The 16,900-nt window shown below is 39.3% G+C and overlaps 1 protein-coding gene across 2 annotated transcripts in view; it reads right to left on the reverse strand.

The window, feature by feature from the left end:
* The window catches only part of Fndc3a (fibronectin type III domain containing 3A), a 159,773-nt gene that overhangs the window by 11,274 nt on the left and 131,599 nt on the right, over window positions 1-16,900 (reverse strand). For both annotated transcript variants that reach the window (XM_036198939.1, XM_036198940.1), the window contains 10 exons: window positions 16,203-16,360; window positions 16,042-16,101; window positions 15,127-15,265; window positions 13,162-13,215; window positions 10,922-11,046; window positions 9,633-9,807; window positions 8,446-8,532; window positions 4,346-4,484; window positions 3,203-3,271; window positions 2,245-2,363 (listed from right to left, as the gene is read on the reverse strand). In XM_036198939.1, coding sequence (XP_036054832.1) covers window positions 2,245-2,363; window positions 3,203-3,271; window positions 4,346-4,484; window positions 8,446-8,532; window positions 9,633-9,807; window positions 10,922-11,046; window positions 13,162-13,215; window positions 15,127-15,265; window positions 16,042-16,101; window positions 16,203-16,360 — 1,125 coding nt within the window. The remainder of the gene's footprint in view (window positions 1-2,244; window positions 2,364-3,202; window positions 3,272-4,345; window positions 4,485-8,445; window positions 8,533-9,632; window positions 9,808-10,921; window positions 11,047-13,161; window positions 13,216-15,126; window positions 15,266-16,041; window positions 16,102-16,202; window positions 16,361-16,900) is intronic.

Consider the following 16,900-nt stretch of genomic DNA (forward strand, 5'->3'; position numbering starts at 1 on the left):
AAATTCTACTTTACTATCAACTGAAGAAATAAGGTTCGGAATAGAATCAAGCCTTATTAACACATTACAACATATAATTTTATAGACAAATAGACATACTATAATTACAATTTAAAAAACAAGTTGGAAAAAGAAACAAAATAAATGAAATATCAAAGACAATAGGCAACTAAAAAGGTTCCACAAGGGATCCACAAATCTCTTAGGTTGTTTTGACACTATAAATGCTGTCCATCTTACTGTTTTTGGAGGTTGAGACTCACAGTTTTTTGTTTGTTTTAACTGTATTTTAACCTAAAAGTCTACTTATTTTATTCCTCTAGAAACAATTCTACAATTAGGTAAGTCTCTCTAATATTCAATTTCTTTCTATTCAGTACTGCTTTTGCTTCCTACTTTAATGTCTTTTCATTTATTTCCTTATGGGACAGAGCCTGAACCCAGGGCCTTACAAATAAATGCCAGGCAAGTACCTTACTGTGAAAAGCTGTAAGCCCCAGCCTCGATTTTACTTTTTTCAAGATTAACTGCCATATTTCTAAACTGTATACATTCTTTTTAAACACAAACTATTTGTTCAGCATTTTTGTCAGACAGGCATTCTATGAAAGAATGCTTCTATGATGCACTAGAAAGAACTGTAGGGCTGGATAGATGGTTCTGAGGTTAAGAGCACTGGCTGCTTTTCCAGAAGTCCCAGCACCCACATGGTGGCTCACAACCATCTATAAGAAGATCTGGCGCCCTCTTCTGGTGTGCAGGCATACATGCAGACAGAATGCTGTATATATAATAAATAAATCTAAAAAAAAAAAAATCAAAAACAAAATCAAGAATTGTAGATGCTTATGTTTATTGTTCTTAAATGCAGGGAGATTTTCTTCATTCTCTGGGTGGTTCTGGGGACTCAGATAGGTCTCTTCTACAGAAGGAAAGTGTTCTAGCACCAAGTTATACGTTTCCTACCAGGGAGCTTTCTCACTGGCTAAAATGGAATGCCATACAAGCCTGCAGGGCAGGACTCACACTCAGTTCTACAATATTTGCATGTCTAACAAGAAGTCTAAAAGCCACTTTTACAAGAATATTTTTATTATGTAAAATTCCATTTGAAAAACATTATTATGAATGTTCCAATAAGTGATTCTTGATTAAATTCACCAAAAATACAGAGTATGTTGCCTGCCCAGGAGTGAAGAACAGGAAGGCGTGAGTGAGCAGAGGCACTTTGTGCACTATCCAAATCCATGAGGAGGATCTGCCTCATCCTGGTACACTTTGCTTAGCTACTGGGGTGGCTTGTGGTATATGCCTGGGCTAGGGACCCAGGATGCTCCTCTAGAACTCACCAAGTGAGAAACAGAGAGGGGAGTGAGGGGTGGTTTGAAATGACTGAAGGACGGGAAGGGAGAGTCTGCAGTGTTCTCATGCTGTCATTCTGTTCTATAAGCAGACTCAGGGAAGGAACCCTGAGTGCTCACACAGTGGGAGTCCTGTGGCCAGCTCAAACGGCAGGCAGAGATCTGATGAAGACACTTTCACTCAATTACTGACCCACAAAAAAGGTTGGGACTGAATGAGTTTATTTGAAGATGCTGATGTTCTCAAACTGAACCAGGCTCTAGAACTATCCTCAGAATTGGGACAGATCAATACAACTGATGAAGTTACTGGTCACTTTAGTTACTGAGTGAGTGTCTGTTTGTCTGTCTCTCTGTCTCTCTCTCTGTCTGTCTGTCTGTCTCTCTCTCTCTCTCTCTCTCTCTCTCCTAAGACAAAGTTTCTCCATATATTACTGGCTGTCCTGGAACTTGCTCTGTAGACCAGGCTGGCCTCGAACTCAGGGACCCACCTGCCTCTGCTTCCCAAGTGCTGGGATTAAACTCCTGGCTACTGAGTCTCTTAACAATCATACAATATGGATACCTTTTCTGAAATACTCAAATATTATATCTGTGTTCAAAGAGTTTATGGTTTCTCCTGACACATAATTTACAGATCAGGAAACAGTATTTCAATTTCTGCTGGATACAGATATCAAACATCACCCTAAAATTTACCTACATATGTATGTATTAGAAGTGAAATATCCCATTAGAATATTCTGATAACAGTAACACTAGCCACTCAGGTTACAGGAATTACCTTTCCACATCTATACACAAAGTTTAACGAGGGCAGGAAATGCTATCCTGTCCCATTTGGTCCAAATGATAACATTAACTAGTCTACACATAAGCATACCGCACTCTGCCCTCCGTCACTGATGCAGTAAACCCGTAAGCGGTAGCAGCAGCCTGGATTCAGCCGGTCACAGAGATGCTCCCTGGTAGTGCCACTGTAGATCATATCCCACTTGTTTCCTGAAAGTGCAGAATCATGTGCAATCAGTTACGAGTAATGCTTAATGTTTTGGCATCATGGACAGGGCAGGTATCTCAGGCTTCACTAAGTAAGTGTTTATGCAATTTATCAGAAACATTTTAAGCCTGACTTGAGTTTCCTGGAAATGATTTAGTTTTCTTTATGTATGCAGCCTTCCAGACAAATCTGTATGGCTTTGATGAACTGAAATATCTCTGTACAGCCTTTGGCTTCAATTGATAATTTGTTTTTCATTAAGCCTATTAAATGCATTTACTGGTCTAGTAATAATATTATACCAAAGAGCATAAGGAATCAGTATTATAGCACATTTAATCATAATTATAAGACCTTTCTTTTCAGTTAACAGGCCATTTTATAGAAATAAAAACTGATGTACAGGTGACAAGCATAAAGTTTTTATGTCATAAAAACCTTAATTGGAGCTAACTTCTAGAGAATAATTTTTCTCTAGTACATATATATGGGTATAAACCTAAATTAATAAACTACTCTTCAGTAAAAACACTAAATATATATTATCTAAGTATCAGTCTGGACATGCTAGGATTGCACAATATAAACAAATGAAAAAAAAAAAAACTGTAAGTATAATACTAGAGGCTGATAACAGGCTGACATCTGCCCCACTGTATTTCCAGAGGTCATGATCTGAAGTGCATTATACTGGGCATAATCACAGTTGTTACACACACCATCATCACCATCACCACCAAACCAAGCAAAACCATTTGTACGGCAGCAAACATTGTAAGGCCTGGAAGAGTCGAGGTTCATTCACTAGAACAAATCTACCACCTTCACCAGCTCTGCTTACCATTAGAACCTTCCGCCATCTCCACTACGTACTTATTGATGGGTGCTCCTCCATTGTCTTTTGGTGGATCTATTGAAAACACAGAAAACCCCAATGAACAGCACACCTCAGCAGGATTGTTAAGGGGAAGGAATCACAAGGAACACTAACTACCACCTTTGTCTGCACCGGTGTCAACACCTCTCAGTTAACACACTCCATCTCCCACCTTTATAAAGTCGGCTGGCTCTTCAGTAACTCTGAGTGGCTGCACAATAGGCCATTCACTTTAGATTCAAAAGGAGTTTGAAGTTTGTAGGTATCTGTAATATGGTGACTTTTGCAAACTGTGCCTCCAGGCCATGATCAAGCTTGCACACTCTCTGCTGTCCCACTGATCTGGTGTGTAAGCAGATGTTCAGCAAATGTTTAAGTGAATAACTGGTTTCTGTTGTTTCATTTATTTATTTTTTGAGAGTGAAGGTGATTCCGGTGCTGCTGGCTCCAAGGTCAGCCATCTTTCTTTTCACACAAAGCTGACCCTCTTCATCCTCCTACAGTGGCTCCCCAGTTCTTTTAGAACCAAACCTGGTTAGGCTCTCTGAGAAGCTTTCCACAGATGGATCCTCAATGGAGGACACACTTCTTGTCAGACTACCCTGAGTTCGTAAGTTCACCCAAGCACAATACAGTTATTGAAAAACTGGCACCAACAGCCTGCTGTACACTTCATAGGAAACCGAACAGCATCTTCACATTAATCTGCTAGATTAAAATGAATGAATTTGGGCTTCCGTGAGAAACACGAATTCGGGGAATTGTGTCCATCAACAGTATCTCTGTCTTCTGACCGACTCCTGTGAATCTGGCCCATAGGCTGGATAACATCTAACGATCCACACGGAGAGCCACTGTTTAGCATGGCTGGATGTAACAATAATTTATCCACTTGGACATTTACACCCACAAAAAAGGAACATGAATTGTGAACTAGCTGCTTATGTCTTTCTTCTCCTCTTCTAAGGATGAATGTAGTAAATTTCTGGCAAAAGGCACCCCGATACTTCTACAAAGGTGGTCTACACTGCTCTTAAATCTTAACTAAGAAAAAATTCATATTTAAATTATTTTAATCAAACACAAAATAAAGCAGCAACATCTTACCCCAAGTAATTTTAAAGCCATGTGAGTGTATCTTCCCTTTAACGGAGGGCTTCACAGGTACTCCTGGTTTATCAGGGCAGGTACTGAATTCCACGACTTCACTCGGGTTACTTTTACCTTCTGAGTTATAAGCAATGACCTGCAATGAGAACACAGACTTAATGTTTGGGTGGTTTGAAAAAAATGGCCCCCAAAGGGAGTGGCACTATTAGGAATTGTGTCACTGTGGGGGTGGGCTTTGAGGTTTGCTATGCTCAGGATACCACCTGGTGTCTCAGTCAACTTCCTGTTGCCTGCAAGATGTAGGACTCTCAGCTATTCCTCCAGCACAATGTCTGCCACCCTCCCTGCCATGGTCATGGTGTCTCTTCATAGCAATAAAAACCCAAACTAAGACAGTTTGCTACCCAAGTGTAACTTACCAAGCGAGGGGCAAATCTCAAGCTCAGAGAAATGACTAAACACTTTCAGACTGAAATGCTCTCTCTGCTGGAGAACTGCCTGGCTTCATGAGAAGACCTATGAATGCATGGGGAGTACTAAGTTGTTTCTGCAGTTGAGCCCTGAGTTACATTGAATGGTTTCTTCTGACTTACACAATGTAGCAGAAATTCCCTACATTATGGGGTAGTGAGATCTGAGGGCCCAGGGAATAACCCTGTGAGTGAATGTGGAAATGACACCTTCGAATGATTCCACTTCAGAAGTCTATAAATCAGAACCGTGGTTCCTAGATTCCTGACCAGAAGAAGCCATGAGATAACAAACAGTTATTTCAAGGTATAAAAGAATGGGATGGGTTTTTAACACAGGAATAGAAAAAAATATAATCCAATCTAGGTATCATTTTATTTTAGAAATTATACCCACATTTTTACCCTGCCATGAATTATGTAATTTTGAATAAGAATTTTAGGAACTAGAGCATTCTAAATAACAACTGTGACCTATTACAAATTAGTAAAAGTTAATCCAACTGTTCTGTTTTCCTAGGGTCTCCTCACTGCTCTTACCCATCCAGGTAACTTACCCTAACCAGAGAAAAACTTAAAGCTAAAAAACAGGAACAAGACAAGGGTGTCCACTTTCTCTAAACCTATTCAATTCAGTACTCAAAGTCTTAACTAGAACATCAAGACAACTGAAGGAGACCAAAGAGATACAAATAGAAGAAAAAAAAAAGAGAAATGAAAGTATCTTTATTTGCAGATGACACAATAGTATACAAAAGGGACCCTAAAAACTCCACCCTGGAACTTCTACAGATGACCAGCACCTTCTTCAAAGTGTCAATATAAAAAATTAACACACAAAAATCAGTAGCCCTCCTAATCACAAATGGCAAATGGACTGAGAAAGAAATCAGGGAAACAACACCCTCCACAATAGCCTCAAATAATATAAAATATCTTGGGGTAACTCTAACCAAGCTAGTGAAAGACTTGTATAATAAAAACTTTAAGACACTGAAGAAAGATACTGAAGAAAATATCAGAAGATGGAAAGATCTCCCATGCTCATGGATCTGTAGGATTAATATAGTAAAACTGGCCATCTTACCAAAAGCAACCTATCAATGCAATCCCCATCAAAATTCTAACTAAATTCTTCATAGAAACTGAAAAAAAAAAAAATCTTCAATTTCATAAAGAAACACAAAACATCCAAGATACCTAAAATGATCCTTACTAATAAAAGAATTGCTGGAGGTATCACCATATCAGATTTCAAGTTCCATTGCACAGTTATTGTACAAAGAGAATGGTATTAGCATAAGAACAGACACATTTATTAGTGGAACTGAACTGAAGACACACACATAATTTCACAGACCTACGGACACTTAATTTTTTATGAAAAGCCACAAACAATAACAACAAACGTTGTGAAAAACAATTTCACAAACAACAAAACAAAAACAGAAATGCTGTAAAAACTATTTCACAAACAAGCAGCTGCTACAGCAGAGGTGCCTGAGGTTCTGGTTCAAAGCACTCACTACTAGAGAAACTATTTTCCAGAAATTTAGTTTCCTAGGAGCATGGTTGAAAAGCCTCTGAAGCCTTTTTGTTTGTTTGTTTTGTTTCAATCCCCTATTTTAAAAGATGCACATGCAAAGCAATTTTGTTTTCAGTCTTAACTGCCTATTTCTACTGTAAATGTCCCAGGATTATCCTCAGGGCCAAGTTCTGGCATTTCATGTTAAGCATGCTCTTACTGCTTCCTATGACAATATGTGATGTAATCAGTGCCTGCAGGAGTGTATTTAAAAAATTATTTCTGTAATACACTCAGTATTCCAAGATTTTAAAAATAATAAGATTTTATTTTGACAGGATTTCTTGCAGTATCAAGCTATAAAAGGGAGACAGACAAAGGGGATTTAATGATTCAGATCCCTGTGGCAGTTCTCTATCACTCGGCAGATTAAAAATACATGCTGAGTAACTAGAACTTCACATAGGCGTCATTTTGCATTTCCTAATGTTTTTCCCTTGCTTCCAAGTAAGTGTACCCACATATCAGCACTGAGAACTGCCGGACAGCTAGCTACAAGACTGTCAGGCCTCACCTTTGGCAAAGTCTCAGATAATACTGAATGTCTGGTGAGCTTTGATGGCATATCCCTACTTAACTTGTCACTTGTTAATAAGCCCTCCTATGACCCAGTGATGTTTATGTGTAAAAGAGGTGACTGTTTTCCATTCCAAGCCTGTCATATGGATAGCCAAACAGACAAAATTTTGATTGTGTAGCTCCTCTCCCTTGCCACTTGAAAGTAAATGGTACAGTGGAAAAGTTTTAAATAGAAATTTGATTTACATACTGAACCAGTTAAGAACTCAATGCACATCTGTGTGTGTCTGCTTATGTCTTCAGTGGCAATTACAGAACAGTTAGAAGTCTCAGAATGTTAATAAACTTAGAAAATTATAAAAGTATTGGTAACTTCCTCCTTAGAAAACCTCTTGGTATAATTACTGAGACCCTAACTGCAATCTAACATCACTAGAGAAACTGGGCTCAAAGCGCACACTTTCTTGGTATTTTGTAAATCTTACAAATATGAAAACTATATTTGGAAAATGTAATGACCCAGAGTCATCAGGTTTTTAAATGAAACTTTACAAAATAAGGCAAAACAAATAACATTATCATAAACTATATAAATAAAATTCCCTATTATTAAGGCTCTATTTTTTTAAGCATTTTCCAGGAGCAACAAAATTCATGTTTGCCTTTTAATAATGAAAACTATATATAATGCCCTCTATCCTTTATCTGAAATGATTTGATTATATGAGCTCCAGTAGGAATATATCAATGTTTAATTTATCAACTAAAAGCATTCTGTTATAATTTTAGGTTTCTATTAACTTAGTAATTATTAAATAATTCAAGAGCTGAGCAAGTTAAAGAGCCAAAATATATCCTAGAGTGACACCAGAGAAGGAAAGATAAATTTCCGAAGTTTCCATGGAGAAATTTTCAGTTTGTCACGGCCTCAAGCAAGCGAGTGACCCAGGGAGGGTCACACAGCGAAAACAGCACCAGTTAGCATTGTCAATCCCACCCAGAACAGACTGAGTCACTAATGGGCATTAAAATGAGTATGAAACCCGGTAGGGAATACATGTTTACATATGACACAGTAGTCACAACATGCTTATTACCAGCAAAAGGGCAAAGAATAACTATGCAATTAAGAAACTGGTAGATATCACTTCCTTTGAGTAAGTAATGAATCTGTTCGGCATGCCATGATGCCAAAAATATAATAAAGCTGTCTGGTATGATATGCCAAAAAATTGTTGAGTATGTTTTAACACACATATTTTAATATGTGTATCACATTATACAAGAGTCCCACAAAATGTTAAAACTGGTTTTCAATGCAAATACATGAAGTTTGAGAATGAGAAGTATTATTATAACACAAAAGTTAAAAAACAAAAATACACATTAGAAAAGACAGAATTACTTAAAATTTAAAACCAAAGGAATGGTTTGGAAAGAATATACAATGAAAGAATGCTTTTTAACTTAAGAAGAACAATAAAAACAAGAAATACATCTCTTAATGGACTCTCAGAACTTACCTTAAATTTATACTTTGTACTACGTCTCAGATTTTTCACTGTGTAAGAAAGATCTTCTCCATCATATTTAGGCTTAAAACCATACCCCTGGAAATGGAAACACAGTTTTCATCAAACACCTAGCTGTAGAACTCTGAGGAGTAACAGACACATGAAGCCCCGGGTTGCTCTTCACCTCTGACTGTGTGAATCTAATTCTCACCTTGATTTCTTTGAACTTGAATGATGATCATGCTACAGAACCTTTTGTAGAAGTAAACTGAAGGGCCAACAGAGGTCTTTGTGTTGAGGAAGGAGCTGGAGCCAATGGCAACTTCCTCATCAAGAAAGCAATTTCAAGAACCAAATTTTCTAGGGATGTCCCAAGAACTAACCATACGTAAGTATTTAACATCTTTACTTTGCCCTGAATGCACAGTTGTGTTTAAGTGAAGAAATAGATGGTTGATTGTACTGGGAGATAAGGTGCAACTTGGGTTTAATATAACTATTTACAGTCCCAGTGTCAATATTTCACTACTTTATTAGCTTCCATGTTGAAAAATATCAAAAGTGGAGATGTAATTGAAAACAGTACGATTCACCATTTAAACGTACAGAAATGTAAAGATTTATAGTATACTTCTAAGACTGTGCCACTCTGACCTATCCTACTTCAAAACGAAGCTCTGTCTGTTTTTTGTTACAGGAAGCCGAAGCAGGTAACTAGACTCAGGATGTACGACACGGTCTCCATGTGACTCTCATTCTTCTGTGGTATGCTGAGAAGCAGTACTGAACGAAGTAGAGAAGGGTAACACAGCACTTCCTTTGAAACTGCTCTATGCAGAAGGCTGAAGGCTGTGGCAACACTCCCTTTGATTTCTTCCTAAGTCAATCTATGTCTCCCTCTCTGGCTGGGAGATGCAAGGTTCCCTGGCTGCTACGTAAATGCTCTACCCCTGAGTTACACATCCAGCTCTCAAATGAAAAGTGTAGGTATAGACTTCAAAAGCTCCCAAACCTCTTATAGAACCAAGAAAACAAGAATTTGAGACCTCCCTACCAATCTTGTTTAGACAATAACAAGTCAGGCTCTGATATGACTTGGAGAAAGAGCTAACTCCCATGGTGATGTTTACTTTATTAGGATTAAACCGGCATCAAAATGACCTCAACTCTTATTTAAACCACATATTCATACTTACTGATGTTTCCTCCTCCATCTCTAAAATGTAAGAAATTCCTTCATCTGATGGTGTTCCTGAGGGCTTACTCCACTGTAGGGACAGCCAAGTAACTCCAGCCTTGGCCAGTACAGGACTTGCAGGTACAGAGGGGGCACAGCCAGAAGTGTAGTATAAGACCTCTTCACTAAAATCACTGTTGGAACAAAAGATTTTTAAAAAGGAGTCAAGATTATTTGATTGGTAAAAAGCCTCCCACCTCCCTTCACTAATGGTAAAAATTTTAATCCTTGTTGTTGTGATGGGGCTCAAACTGAGACCCTTGATTTGAACATGCTAGTCTCAGATCTGAAACATCTGAATGGATTGAAGTGTCTTAAAGGTACCAGGTCAGACACCAAAAGGCTGGTGTTCTTTCAAGTGCATAAGTTATGTTCAGATCTTTAAGCTTTGATAAGTGAGCTAGTCCCAGTGGAGGAGGAAAAAACCACACAGTGGTTTGTAGGAAAGAGAACACAGTAAAACCCACACCACCCCATCCCATCACACTTCTACATGCCATTTACAGGAAGAAGAAAAGACAGTTCTCATAAATGCCATTTCATATGGTAGAAAATGTAAACTGTGTAATTAAAACCACCAACTCCTTATGGGAGAGCAGGGGATGCTCCAAACTAAAACAAAGTAGAAATAATTCCAATAGGACTCTCCAAAAGTCTGGGCTTGTCTGAGCTACAGAGAGAGCCTTTAAGAAACAGAGAAAACCAAACTCCAGATATGATTGTTTCTAATGATTACTGACTATCCACTTAAATAAGAATCACATCAATCCAACCAAGCCCGTTTACCAGTTTTGACCCTAAATATGATTTGATTATTTCATTTACAAATAAGCCATAGAAATTTGGGCCTTTCAAGGTAAAATGGGGAGGGGGCACTTTCTATTTGTACCAAGCACTGAGGATATGAAACCTACCAGATTCTAAACAAAACCAGGAAAGCACATACACTGACAATTTATAAAAAAGACCAAAAAAAAAAGACCAAAAAAAAAAAAAAAAAGACAAAAAAAAAAAACCTTTTTGAGAGATGTGTAAAGATTTAATTTATACTTAAGGCTAGGAAAGCTGTCAAATTTAATCTTTCCTGTCACCCCAATGTCACTAAGACACTCTCTTCTGGCCTTTGCTAGACCATAATGATATCAACAAAATAAAACAAATTTGTCAATGGGTAATCTGACTCAATAGTCATACATATGAAGTTGACTAGATGATCTAAAATATACATATTTTTACAAAATGTCTTACCTTACACCATAGTCATTTTTGGCTGATAATCTAAATTTACAACCCATTGCTGGTGACAGTTTGGTAATTTTAAATTGCTTCTGTGAGCCCATATAACACTGGCAGAATTCTCCATTTCCTTTCCCCTAGGAGAAATGGCTAGTTATTATATTTCACATGCACCACTAAGAGACAAATGCACATCAGTTCCTTTATGATATTTATTAGCTGGTACAGTATACATTAACAACACTTTGATACAAGTATCATGGATCTTAAGAGAAGGCTAAAATAGATACTGGGCATCCATGTATGGTTGACTTCAGGTGCAGCAGTAGCTCTCCAAGTAGCCTTGCACAGCTTCTTGAATTAAATATGGTGTTTCAGCCAATGCTAAATTTCTGGCCATAATAAGTTATGGACCTTATAATCTCCATAGGGGACAAGTAGTTATGGCGACAGGCTGATCTCTGAGACAGACAAGTGACCACTTTTTCTTAACTCATGAAAAGTTCTTTGTGGACAGTTTTGACGCCTGTCCCCAAACCTCCTCCCTAGACACTGCTATGTGTCTTTAAGAGGTCTGGAGCAGTGGCTGCTTACATTTAACACTGAAGGATTCTAACGGAGTGAACAGCCAAATTACCCAACAGAGAGAGGAAAGTTAGGCTACCTCAGGACAACAGGATTTTAGAAATGTTGAGCTCCTCTTTTCCCACCTCTTTTCCATTCTTGTACCTCAGTCAAGGGCAGCTGGGGCTGCCTCTGTTCCTCTGAAGGACTGCATCTGGCTGTTAAACTGAACCATCTTATCTTTTGTAATGGTATTTAGTGGAGTCCACTGTGAGGTCTAAGCACACGATCCTAGTTTGAAGAATGGTGAATTTTGTTCTCTAGTTGGGACACTATGACTGTCATTAAAGTCATTAAGGGAATTACAATTTCTTGAATAATATAATGTGGTATAATGTAATATGAAGTGACATCTTTGGCTAGTTTTTATCAAAGATGCCTTGTTGGATAATGGTATGAAATTACTGAACAGCGAATTAACTTTCTTTTCCTCTTATGCTTTATCAGGTCCCCTACCATCATTTATCAAGAGGACATGGTTTATCTTCTGTGATCAATCAAAAGCAATCTTGTTCTGAATTCTCTTAGCATTTCTGGAACAAAACCTTCTGAGTTATGCTTTATTATTCATTTAATACGCTGTCGAATCCACATTAGCAATAGAATTTCTTCCCCCTGGTCCCTTCTCTTTGCTTGCTATAAGCAATAAGATAAGAGAAAATGGGACAGCGGACAAGAAAATGCCACACTGAACTGTACAGCCCACTGTGCTTGCCGTGACTGCCAACGATGCCCAGAACCTAATCCCTTGTCTCTGAATGTTACCTTGTATGGTGGCAGGACTGAAAAGGGTGGCTAGATTAAGGGTCTTGAGAAAGAGGGTTACCCTTGACTATCTGGATGGGCCACCAACACAAGCACAAATAGCCTCCTGAGACAGGCAGGCAGGAGGAAGACAGAAGAATAAGTACGGGGACAAGGCCATGGACCAGAGGAAACTGGCTAGGGCAAGGAACAACTCCGTTGGCCCAGTGAAAACTCTATCATATTTTCAGCTTTCAGAACTGTAAGATGTTGCTTAAGTCATCAAATTTATGGTAATCTGATATACAAGCCATAGGGAATGAATAGTCTTGCTATTAAGTCTGGCATGAGGAATAGTGCCTTTTCCCAAGGTAATTATAAAAATGACTCTCATGCGTGCATGCGCACGTATGTGATGTGTGTATGTCAGTGTGTGTTTACCCAGTACCTCATGCTTGCTAGGTAACTTCTAGCACTGAGCTACATTCCCAGGTCCTCAGGTGACTGTTTTAATGGTGTGAACAGGGTCCATGAAGGAAGCTACGTGCGGCGATTTCTGAGTGCTAGTGAGGAAACTCCAAGTGAACAAGCCAAGGGTCTCTCTTGTAACCTCTGTTCCTCACAACACGGGCTGTTCTTGGTTGTGCTTTTGCGGCCCTCCCAGGTGGGGCGGAGAGAGTGAGTTCACTTCAGATTATTCATTGCAATTCTCTTCATAGGGAAGTTCAGTTAATTACATTTTCTAAGAACACTTAACCATCTACTTACCCTCCACATAAAATACTGTTTCTTAAAAAAATAAATAAATAACTAAAACAGATAAAAACATTTTATCTGGAGCTACCCCTGTAAATTTAACCACTACAAGGATTCAATGTACTTACCTCATCCCATTCTAAAATAAAGCTTTGGATTTTAGAACCATTGTCACTGGGTGCCTGAAACAATAGAAAAGAAGAAAGAGGAAAAGAAATTAGTCATCATAAATCACAAGAAACCTACTTTATGTCACACATGTTCTCTGTGACTTAACCTTTAAAACGGCCATAGAGGGGCTGAGAGCTGGCTCAGTGGTTAAGAGCAATTGGTGCCCTTAAAGAGGACACAGGCTTCATTCCTGGGACCCACATGGTGGCTCACAACCATCCCTAATTCCAGTTCCAGGGGACCCGATGCCCTCCTTTGGCCTTAAGGGACACCAAACAGGCACACACTGAACATAAATACAAGCAGGCAAATACTCATACACAAAAAAATAGAAATATAAAGAAGGTAAGAGGCCACCTACATTTTTCTGAATGCTCTATGATCTCCTTTAACAAGAACTAGTTTAACTTTTGTAATTCTTAGAAAAATTCAGTTTGCCCCTAAGATTTCATCAGGTTTAAGTTTCCACCATTTTTACAACTCACCCCACAATGTAAATGGAGTACTTTGTAATATCCCAAAGAACAGAAAGCTAGGCTGCAGAAGGAAAGACAAGACAGGGTCCTGCTGGGATCCCTGCTGCTAGACACAATGCGCCTGTCATCCCAGAATGCCTCTCAGTAACCTGCTGAGCTTTGGGGAGAATCCCTTAGCACTTCACTGTAGCCTTTACCCATTCTCGAAATGGGAATCTCTTCCTAACAGAACTCTTCTTCCTAACAGCTTCCATCCTACAGCTTCAACCCACTCTGGAAGATCAAATGGTCCTGGCTTTCCTACGACTCTGGATCTGGAGAGACTTGACTCTGAGACTCCCAACATGTTACACTGACAACATCTTAAGTATGTGAGTCAGAGTAGTCACAAGTGATTGACCCAGCAGCTGCAGTTCAAGGGGAGTATAATGAGAAGAGAGGAGAAAAGACCCTCAGAAATCAACTCTTCCATAACAGAGGAGGAGACTTCAAAGACAGAGACTGCAAGTAGGGAGGTAAACATCCATTTACCAAGAGTTCATCATTCTAGATTGCTTTAATTTAGCTGCTAAAGCCTCATGTTTACTTTTCCTTAAAAAAAAAATTCTTTTTTTGGATGAAGATATATTGTCCACATTCAATAACCTGAGACTCACCTTCCCATTTTCCTCTAAGTTGGAGGAAACTATTATGTGTAAAGAATTTTACCATAACTCATTGAATTATCACATTACCTTCCTGCTGTACCTTTACTCAAAGTATACAAAGAGGAAAACGACGCCTTCAGAGTATTTCCACCTACTAAGATAGCTGAGACAGGAGGACAGCAAGTTTAAAAAAAGAGGGAGGGGTCCTGGGGTGGAAGTCAGTTGTAATATCTGCCTAATACATGGAAGGCTCTACCATCATTCCTCACACCACCACCCCTATCCCCCGTACGGGAGTGAGCATCCCCTAGTCAGTTTAAGCTGTTCACTTAGTACAGTCCAGGTTGTCTGAGAAAGAATCAATTTGGGAGACCTCCCTCCATGAGACTGGCCAGTGACTGGCATGAGACTGAGGCATTTTCTTGATCGCTAGCTGATGTACGAGGGCCCAGCCCACTATGGGGATACCGTCCCTAGGCAGCTGGGACTGGGAACAAGCCAGTGAGCAGTGTCCCTCCATGGTTTCTGCCCTGACTTCCTTCAATGATAAGAGTGTAACTTCTAGGATGAAATAAACTTTTTTCTCCCACAAGCTGGTTTTGGTCAGTGACAATCACAGCAACAGAGACTGAGTTGTCTGAACGCCGAAGATGCCAACGCCTACTTTAGTGTATAACGAGAAGAGTGAGTTACTTAACTGAACACTCCTTTGGTCTCCAAAAGCAATTGACATTTAACACAAGGTGGAAGGAAAAGAGAAGAAATATCTCATTAGAAATAGCCTACAGAACATTCTTACCTTCCACTGCAAGGTGAGCGAGTTTTTGGTCCGATTGGCTATCCTCGGTGAATTGGGTGTGTCAGGTTCACAGCTCAAGGTAGTAAAGCTTTCGGCTTCTGAGGGAATTCCCTTTATTGAATTGGACTCTGCCTGCACTCTATGGGATAAAGTAGTTTTATCCGGTTTACTTTCAACAGTATCAGCTTTATGTATATGCAAGGAGTAAGGTACCTGGCAAATATTCTACCAAGAAAATTAACGTATTATCCACAAGTAAAGAGTGTCCCTTAAAAACAGTACAAACCAGGGGTTTTATTTTATTCTAAGTCAAAGTAAGAAAGACACTTTAAAATTGCAACATGACATGTCTCTATACACACACACACACACACACACACACACTTACTTCCCAAAGTAACTATTTTCCAAAAAAAATTCTTAATATGCTGATACTTCTATTTGATTTTATTTCATTGATTTAAAAAATACTGACTATTACCCACATAATTCATGACTCAATAGTGGTGTCAATCCAGCTTGAACTATATTAGGTTGGACAATGTTTTGAGTGAAGTACAGAAAACTTACAGTGTTAATGTGTAATAAGAACATTGCCAACTATAAATTGTTCTTTAAAAAGTAAGGTGACTCCAATTGGGCCCCTGATGGGGAGACTACAGAGTAAAAACTTAAGGGAATATACTGGAAAACCATAAGGCATTATCTGAATTGCTTCTATGAAATGCTGTGCAATCCTGAGAGTCTTAATATCCCATGTTCTTTGCAAGACATGATGTAGATTAATGAACACAAAAGTCAACAGGTCTTGTTTATGATTCTGTGTATAAACACCTCAGAAGCTAGGGCAAGTGCTCCTAACAACAACGGAAGCAAAGCCCAAGCCTCTGCTGTGCCCAATAAGACAGTCCTTACTTTGCATGGTAATCTGTGGCTGGTTTCAAGTCGTTCAAAGTGACACTCGTTTCTTCTCCTCTGGAGTAGGGGATGAACAGAACAGCACAATTAGCAATACGCCCTCTATCACACTCCATTAATCCACAGAAGAGGGAAGAGGAGGAGCACAAAACACCTACACATAGACACTTCTGTATTTCCCCTCCTTCCCAGTGCTCGACACCAGGATTTCGTAACTGCAGAGCTCCGGTACACTTGTCTCATTCACTTCGCCATTAATGAAACTGGAAGGAGGTGACCAGGTAAGCAGGACCGTCCTGGCTTGAATGTCTGAGGCCTGTAGAAGGAAACAGCAAGAGGTGAAAGCGCTCCGAAGCCAATGTGCGTGCACCATGAGCAGTGGACTATCTGATGGGCTCAGAACCATGCACAAAGCAGCAGCAGTCCAAACCTACACAGCACAGCTCACAGCAGGACGACCCTCCATGTACAGACGAGACAGATGTGCAGTGAAGAAAAAGGGCAGACAAAACAAAGACCAATGTGGCCTATGTAAGACTGTACAGCAACCAAAGAAAAAGATGGGAGAAGGTAATTTTTAAACTAATTTTAGAGTTCATTTTTCAACTTACCAAGTGTTATTTAATACAAAAGAAACAAAATGAATTAAGAGAAAAATGAACAAAGGGTATGAACGTTTCAAAGAAACAAACACAAATGCAGCACATGTTCAAGAGTGTAGGTGCACACACTATTTCCAAGGCAGCCGTTAGCACACTGCTTTAACTACCAGACAGACAGGGCCAGAGAAATGGGACTCTAGAAGGAGGCTGGGCGCTGCCGCAGCCCTTGCTCTGGGCCAGTTAGGAAACATGCA

The sequence above is a fragment of the Onychomys torridus genome, chromosome 9 (genome assembly GCF_903995425.1).
Source record: "Onychomys torridus chromosome 9, mOncTor1.1, whole genome shotgun sequence".
Lineage (NCBI taxonomy): Eukaryota > Metazoa > Chordata > Mammalia > Rodentia > Cricetidae > Onychomys > Onychomys torridus.